Genomic DNA, 7,784 nt, shown 5'->3' on the forward strand with positions numbered 1-7,784 from the left:
CCCCTCCCTGACTTTGCTCTTTTCCTTGTTTTCTATGTAGAGAAGAGAAACTCATCCCTGACTCCACCTCTCTCCTTGTTTTCCAAGTGGAGACCAGAAACTCATCCCTGACTCCATTGTTTTCCTTGTTTTCCAGGGAAAGACAAGAAACTTCTCCCTGACTCCACTCTTTTCCTTGTTTTCCAGCTGGAGATGAGAAGCTCATCCCTGACTCCACTTCCCTCCTTGTTTTCCAGGCGGAAGACGAGAAATTCACCCCTGACTTTGCTCTTTTCCCATGTTTTCCAGGGGAAGACGAGAAACTGGCCGCTTCCTTGCTGGACGGGAAGTTCCCGCGGAGCACCTCCATGACGGACACGGTCCGGGAAGGCCACGGGATCGCCCCTGCCCCCCCGGGCGGCCCCTCCCCCGCCCCCCTCCCCCTATTACTTCGACACCGGCCCCCCTCCATCCTTCTCGCCGCCGCCGCCGCCGGCCAGAGCCTACGACACCATCAGATCCAGCTTCAAGCCGGGCTTGGAAGCCAAACTCCACGGGCTCCCGCAGGTGCTGAGCGCGGCCGAGATGTACGACCAGGCCAGGAGCTCCATCCCATATCCCGAGCGGCAGAAGAGGGCCCGCTCCATGATCATCCTGCAGGATTCCTCCCACCTCCCCGTGGAACCCACGGAGATCCCGCGGCCCGGCCCGGCGGCGACGCCTCCGGAGAAGCTCAAGAGGAAGGGCAGGGTCATCGACAACCCCTACGCCAACATGGGTCAGTTCAACGTCAGCCTCTTCGCCCCCACCAAGCCGCAGAGGAAGAAGAGTCCCCTGGTCAAGCAGCTCCAGGTGGAGGATGCCCAGGAACGGGCGGCCTTGGCCATCACCGGCGGCTACTCCTCCCGGGAACCGTCGCCCACGCGCCGGAGCCATCGCCTGGAATACCAGCACCACCCCGGCATCGCTCAGGTGGAAGCCGCCGGTCTCCCCTTCGCCACCGCCATCGCCGCCGGCGTCATGAAGGACCGGGACCGGCGGCTGGACGAGAGGAGGAAATCCACGGTGTTCCTGTCGGTGGGAGCCATCGAGGGGCCGGCGCCGGGCGGCAGCGAGATGCCGTCGCTGCAGCAGTCACGCTCCATCGACGAGCGGCTCCTGGGCAGCCGCGACGTCCTCCTGCCGTCCCCCGTGTCAGCTTTAAAGCCATTAATCAGCAGCTCCTCCTCGACCTTCATCCACCCCCTGACGGGAAAGCCCCTGGATCCCAACTCGCCCCTGGCGCTGGCGCTGGCCGCAAGGGAACGGGCGCTGTCCACTCAAGTCCCATCCCGGTCGCCCACCCCGATCCACAGCCCCGACTCGGACAGAGCCGCGCCCCTGTTTGTGGACATCCAAACCAAAGAACCGGACAGGGGGGACTTGGAGAGCTTGGTGTCCCCCGCCTACTCCCCCGGAGGGAAGGCAGTGATGGCGGCCGACGCTGGCGCTCTGACCCCCACCAAGAGCCCCTGGGGCACTCCGGCCACGCTGCGGAAGGAGCCCGAGGTGCGCGCGGAGCCGCCGGGCAAGGAGGAGAAGAAACCCGAGGACAAGAAGTCCATGATCATCAGCATCGTGGACACGTCGCAGCAGAAGACCGCCGGCCTCATCATGGTCCACGCCACCAGTAATGGGCAAGACGAGATAGGCCTGGAGATCAAAGAGGAGAGCCCGGCCGTGCCCGAGATCTGCGCGGAGCCGGCCGAGTCCCCCAAGGTGGAGCCCCAGCCCAGCCCCGTGGGGAAGCCGCCGGCCAGCCCGGCCTCGGAAAAGGCGCTGGGCCAGGGCAGCTCGGAGGAGGAGGTGGAGCCCTACACGGTGACCCTCCCGCCGGCCCAGCTGTCCTCCAGCGATGAGGAGACCCGCGAGGAGCTGGCCAAGATCGGGCTGGTGCCACCCCCGGATGAATTCGCCAATGGGGTCCTGGTGACCACCCCCGGCACCCCCGTGAGCCACCTGGCCGCGCCCAGCACGCCGTCCCTGCCAGCGGCAGCAGTAGCACCTTCTCCCCCCGGCGCGACACCCTCAGGGAAGCCCTCGGACGCCCCCGCGGCCCCGGAGTCGGCGGCGGACTCGGGAGTGGAAGAGGTGGACACCAGGAGCTCCAGCGACCACCACCTGGAGACCACGAGCACCATCTCCACGGTCTCCAGCATGTCCACGCTGTCCTCGGAGAGCGGCGAGCCCACCGACACCTACACGTCCTTCGCCGACGGCCAAACTTTTCTACTCGAGAAGCCACCAGTGCCTCCAAAGCCCAAACTCAAGTCCCAGCTCAGCAAGGGGCCGGTTACTTTCAGGGACCCACTTTTGAAGCAGTCTTCGGACAGCGAGCTCATCTCCCAGCACCACGCGGCCACGCTGGCGGCCACCAGCGCGGCCCGGCCACGCTACCTCTTTCAGAGAAGGTCCAAGCTATGGGGCGACCCCATGGAGAGCAGGCCCGGCCACGGGGCCGAAGAGGACAAACCAACTGTGATCAGCGAGCTGAGCTCCCGCCTCCAGCAGCTCAACAAGGACACGCGCTCCTTGGGCGAGGAACCGGCCGGCTCCGCCCTGGATCCCGGCAAGAAGTCGCCGGTGGTGGCCGCACGGTAAGAGCCGGGCGTGGCCAGGGTTGGGGACGGGGCGGGTGACGCTGCCAAGGACCCAGAGGTGGTTTTGAGGGACATCTCAGAGCTTCAGGGGCTCGGTGGAGGGGCTGGAACATCTCCGGGAGTTGTGGGATGGGCTCCCGGCGCGTCGTGGTTGTGGCTTCTCCTCGCACTCAGCCTTTCCCGTCGCTCGTGTCCCCTCCTCCCTGTGTGATGATGGTGTGATGACGGTGATGACGGTGTGGTGATGGTGATGATGATGTGGTGACGGTGATGACGGTGTGGTGACGGTGATGATGATGTGGTGACGGTGATGACGGTGTGGTGACAATGATGATGATGTGGTGACAATGATGATGATGTGGTGACGATGGCGATGCTGTGGTGATGATGACAATGCTGTGGTGACAATATCAAGTCCTGGGTCACTCCCTCCGTGTTCTCTCCTGGCCAAGCACCAAGGATGGGTTTTTCCGGGGCTTTTCCATTTCTGAGGATCTCCAGGGCTTGTCCCACTCAGGAGGTGACAAAGGTCACAGACAGAACGTGGTGGCACCAGCTCCACCCTGGTTCTGCCTCACTCACCCAACCCTAAAACAATCCCAAACCTTCCAAATCAGAGCCCAAATCCTTAAAAAGCTTGGGAATATCAAATCCCAGCAGGAAGTGACCCAAAATTCCAAGTCTTGTCTTTTGGGTGCAGCCCCCCAGAGCCACCATGAACCGGTGTCACCCGGTGTCACCCGGTGTCACCCGGTGTCACCCATGGGTGCCCGGGCTCAGCAAGGTGCCGGGAGCTCTGGATCAAGGGCAGCCCTTCCCATGGGAAAAACTTTTCCAACCAAACCATCCCGGCCACGGCTCCTCCCTGTGCGTGGCGCTGGCACAGGAGGTGACATTTCAGGCGGTGGCCTTGGGGACAAAGTGTCCCGGAGCATCCCGGGGTCGCTCCGGCCTCCAGCGGCCTCTCCCAGCAGATCCAAACTGGGAATACTGGGAGCAGATCCCGGGTGTCATTCCCTGCAGAGCCGGGTGTCACCCGAGGTCCCCTCCCTCATCCCGAGCTGAGGATGTTTGGGGATCCTCTGGAATCGGGGTTGTGCCCATCTCCAGCGGCGCCGGAAATTTGAGAATTCCAGGCTTTTACGAGCCCTGCCAGGATCCCACCCCGGTTTGGGGTTTCCTGCTGGGAATCCTCTGGCTCCCACTGACATCGGAACATCCCTTTCGAACGTCCCTTTCCACGTCCCCGTCCCTTCCATCTGTGTCCATCTGATCTCCTGGCTTTTCCCGGAGCAATTTCCCCGATCTCCAGGCTCACCCCTTCTCCATCCTCTCTTCCTGCCTTCCCTGCAATCCCTGCAATTCCCATGGCTCCGTGCCCCCCTCCTCCCGTTTTCCCGCACATCCCGTCCTCGCTCCCCGCTGGAATCCGGCCCTTCCAGCCATCCCGCAGAGTCCCACGTTCCCGGTTTTTTCCCTTTCGGGAAAGTCACAGCCTTTCATCTCCGGAGTTCGGGATGTCAAAGGCTTGAAACGTTTCCCGGGAAGTCGGTGGTGGATGGAATTTTTAATGATGGCGGCCGCTCCCCCGCATTGTCCGAGTTCTCCTCGGTTTTTATGGAACTGCTGTGAATTCAGGGAATAATGGGAGGAAGGTTAGGTAAGAGGGGCTGACCCAGTTTGGGACACGTTTTCCAGGCTCTGGAATTGTCCAGAGAAGGGAAGTGTCACCTGAATGTCCCTCAAAGCTGCCAGGAGCCAGAAGTGGCCTGGAATCCCACAGGGATGGGGACAGCGAGGTGGCCTGGAATCCCAAAAGGGACATTGAGGCGTCCTGGAGATTTACAGGGATGGGGACACTGGAATTCTAATGGGATGGGGGCACTGAGGGGGTTCCTGGAGTCCTAAATGGGGACACTGAAGAGTCCTGGAATCCCACAGGGATGGGGACACTGAGAGGTCTTGGAATCCCACAAGGAACGGGGACACTGAGGTGACCTGGAATTCCAAAAGGGACACTGAGGTGACCTCGAGTCCCACGGGGATGGGAAAAGTCCTGGAATTGTGCAGGGATGGGGACAGGGGGTGACCTGGAGTCCCAAAAGGGACATTGAGGTGGCCTGGAGTCCCCAGAGGGGATGCTGAGGGGTCTTGGAATCCCACAGGGATGGGGACAGGGAGATGACCTGGAATCCCACAGGGATGGGGACACTGAGGTGTCCTGGAGTCCCCAAAAGGACACTGGGGGGTCTTGGAATCCCACAAGGAACAGGGACACTGAGGTGTCCTGGAATCCCACAGGGACTGGGACACTGATATTCCCATAGCTGATCCCCCCCCCAGCCTTTCCAGCAGCTCTGGATCCGTGGGATGCAGTGGAGCAGTTCACCTTCCATTCGGGAATCATCCTGGAATTCCTTCCTCCCCACATTTACCCTGAATTCCCAGCAATTCCATCCGAGCGCGGGGAATTCCCTGCTCCAGAACAGTCCCTGGCACCTTTCCCTCACCGATCCCTGTGGGAGTCCTCCCTGGGAGCCCCGGGAAGCCCCAATCCATGACTTTTTCCGTAGCTCTAACTCCGGCTCTGTCTCCTCCCAAGCCGGGCATCCGCGGAAGCACCTTTGAGCCGAGGGACTGGGAAAGAGCCCAAGGAATTCTGACAATGGGAACGTCAGGTCACAGTTCAGGCCACTGATGGTGACAATTCCGGGATGAGGGACCGGGACACCCGGGATGGTGACAGTGACAGCGGAGCAAGGGGCCAACTTCCCTTCATCCGTGGTGGCCCTTGGTGGCCGTGTCCAAGAGCAGCTTCCTCGTGTCTAACCCAAAATCCTGGAATTGTTGAGGTTGGAAAACCCCTCTGATCCCACCGAGTCCGAGCATTCCCAGCACTGCCCCGTGTCCCCAAGTGCCACATCCACATGGCTTTTAATCCCGCCGGGAATGGGGATCCCACCCCTTCCCTGGGCATCCCATTCTGACGCTTCATAAACTTTTTGGGAAGGAATTTTCCCAAAATCCAACTCCACCCCGAGGTGATTCCCTCTTGTTCCCTGGGAGCAGAAGCCCCCCCGCCCCGGCTGGGATTCCAGTCCGGGATTCCTGGAGTGGTGGCAGGATCCTGGAAATCCCCAGGATCCTGGAAAACCCCGCTGAGCCGCGGGAGAAAGTCGGGATGTGCCGGAGCCAATCCCAATCCCGATCCCGCTGCCGGGAGCCGCGCGAGGCCGCAGCGCGTTCCTTGTGTGACATCCGTGTCCCCAATAAAGCTGACGGTGACCATGACAGGTGTGTGTGTGTCATTGGGGACACGGCCATTCCCAGGATTTTTGGGAGCCACATTCCATGCCCGGAGCCAGCTCCGGCCTCACCGCTCCAGGAGATATTCCCGCAAAATTCCCGTCCCGTGCCCCGCTGTCCTGTGGCCACCCAGCCCCACCAGGCTCCTGCCATCCTTAATCCTGGTTGGATCCACCTTCCCAACCTCTGGGACTCACCGGGAGCATCCCGAACATCCCAAAAACCCCGTCCCAGCTGATTTGTCTTTTCCAGCCGATTAGAACGATCTGGTCACGGTTTAATTCCCAGGAATTTGGGATGTGGAGGGCCCAGGATTTGTCCAGGTCATTCCCAGTCATCCACTGGGAAGAGCAGAGCTTTGTATTTTCCTCTGGAATTTGGAAGGAGGCTCCAAATCCAGAACTGTGGGAGTTTTGCCCATCCCGAGGGTTTTTCCAGTTTTTTCCAGCACATTTCCAGCTTTTCCAAGAGTTTTCCTTAGCATTGATAAATCTCCAAGGCAGCTTCCAGGAGAGTTCCGATGTTTTGGGGCTCCGGAGCCGGGCCAGGGCGAGCTTTTCCGAGGGATTCTGGCTCCTGGGGACTTCCCGGGAGCATCCCAATGGTCCCAGTTTGGGGCTCTGGATCTGAGGGAAACTTCGCCAAGGGGTTCTGGTGACTCCCCGGGAGCATCCCAAATGTCCCAGTTTGGGGCTCTGGATCCAGGCTCAGGGAAGCTTTTCCAAGAGGTCCTGGCTTCTGGGGACTTCCCAGGAACATCCCAAGTATCCCAGTTTGGGGCTCCAGATCTGAGCTCAGGGGAGCTTTTCCAAGGGATCCTGGGGACTTCCAAGAACATCCCAAATGTCCCAGTTTGGGGCTCCAGATCCGAGCTCAGGGGAGCTTTTCCAAGGGATTCTGGGTCCCAGGAGCTCCCCGGGAGCATCCCAACCGTCCTGATTTGGGGCTCCAGATCCAAGGTCAGGGAAGCTTTTCCAAGGGCTCCTGGGGACTCCCAGGAACATCCCAAATATTCCCATTTGGGGCTCTGGATCCAGGCTCAGGGAAGGTCAGGGAAGCTTTTCCAAGGGCTCCTGGGGACTTCCAAGAACATCCCAAATCTCCTGGTTTGGGGCTCCAGATCCGAGCTCAGGGGAGCTTTTCCAAGGGCTCCCCAGGAGCATCCCAAGTGTCCCAGTTTGGAGCTCTGGATCTGAGGGAAACTTTTCCAAGGGTTCTTCATGTCTTTGCTCATTCCTTTGCTTCTCTTTAACCCCAAAAGGCTCCCGGGAAGCGGAATTTGAGCTTCCAAAGGGAGCCTTTCCGGTGCTGCTCTGCAATTCCATGAATTCCTTTGTATTCCCACAGATCTGAGGGAGAAGGAGAAGAAACTTGAGCCTTTTTGGGGGTTTTAGCTCCTTTTAGGGTAAAGCTGCCTCTTTTTCTCTGATCCTAAACGAATTCCGTGTCCCGGAAGTGGTGTCACATCCCAGCACAAGCTTGGAAAATCACCCCCCTCTTTCCTTGTAGGCTTGGGGAAATTCCCATGGGAAGCAGGGATTTGGGATGAAAATTGAGGGAATCGGCTGTGGGGAGGGAAGGAAAAGGGGAATTGGCATCGCTGAGCGAGGGAGGGTGGGAATACGTGGGATTTGTGTGGCAGGGACGGGTGGGGATGAGGTGGCCATGTTTGGAGAGGAGGTGGCCAGGATTGAGGAGGAGATGGGCAAGTCTGGGAAGAGGTGACAAGGATTGGGAAGGAGGTGGCCAGGTTCAGGGAGGAGGTGGCCAAGTTCAGGGAGGAGGTGGCCAGGTTCAGGAAGGAGGTGGCCAAGTTCAGGGAGGAGGTGGCCAGGTTCAGGGAGGAGGTGGCCAGGTTCA

At 60.1% G+C, this 7,784-nt stretch overlaps 1 protein-coding gene across 1 annotated transcript; it reads left to right on the forward strand.

Moving 5' to 3' along the window:
- Positions 1-288: 288 nt before the first annotated feature.
- LOC121660527 (SH3 and multiple ankyrin repeat domains protein 3-like) lies at positions 289-5,909 on the forward strand (the record flags this gene model as incomplete). Its single annotated transcript, XM_042019898.1, is given in 3 exon segments — positions 289-386; positions 388-2,615; positions 5,221-5,909. Coding segments are annotated over 3 exon segments (2,387 nt in total), but the record flags the coding sequence as incomplete, so codon positions are not given.
- Between the last annotated feature and the right edge of the window lie 1,875 nt (positions 5,910-7,784).

Source organism: Corvus kubaryi, unplaced genomic scaffold (genome assembly GCF_017639235.1).
Source record: "Corvus kubaryi isolate FWS band 111438036 unplaced genomic scaffold, C.kubaryi_AGA036_p1.0 36411, whole genome shotgun sequence".
Classification (NCBI taxonomy): domain Eukaryota; kingdom Metazoa; phylum Chordata; class Aves; order Passeriformes; family Corvidae; genus Corvus; species Corvus kubaryi.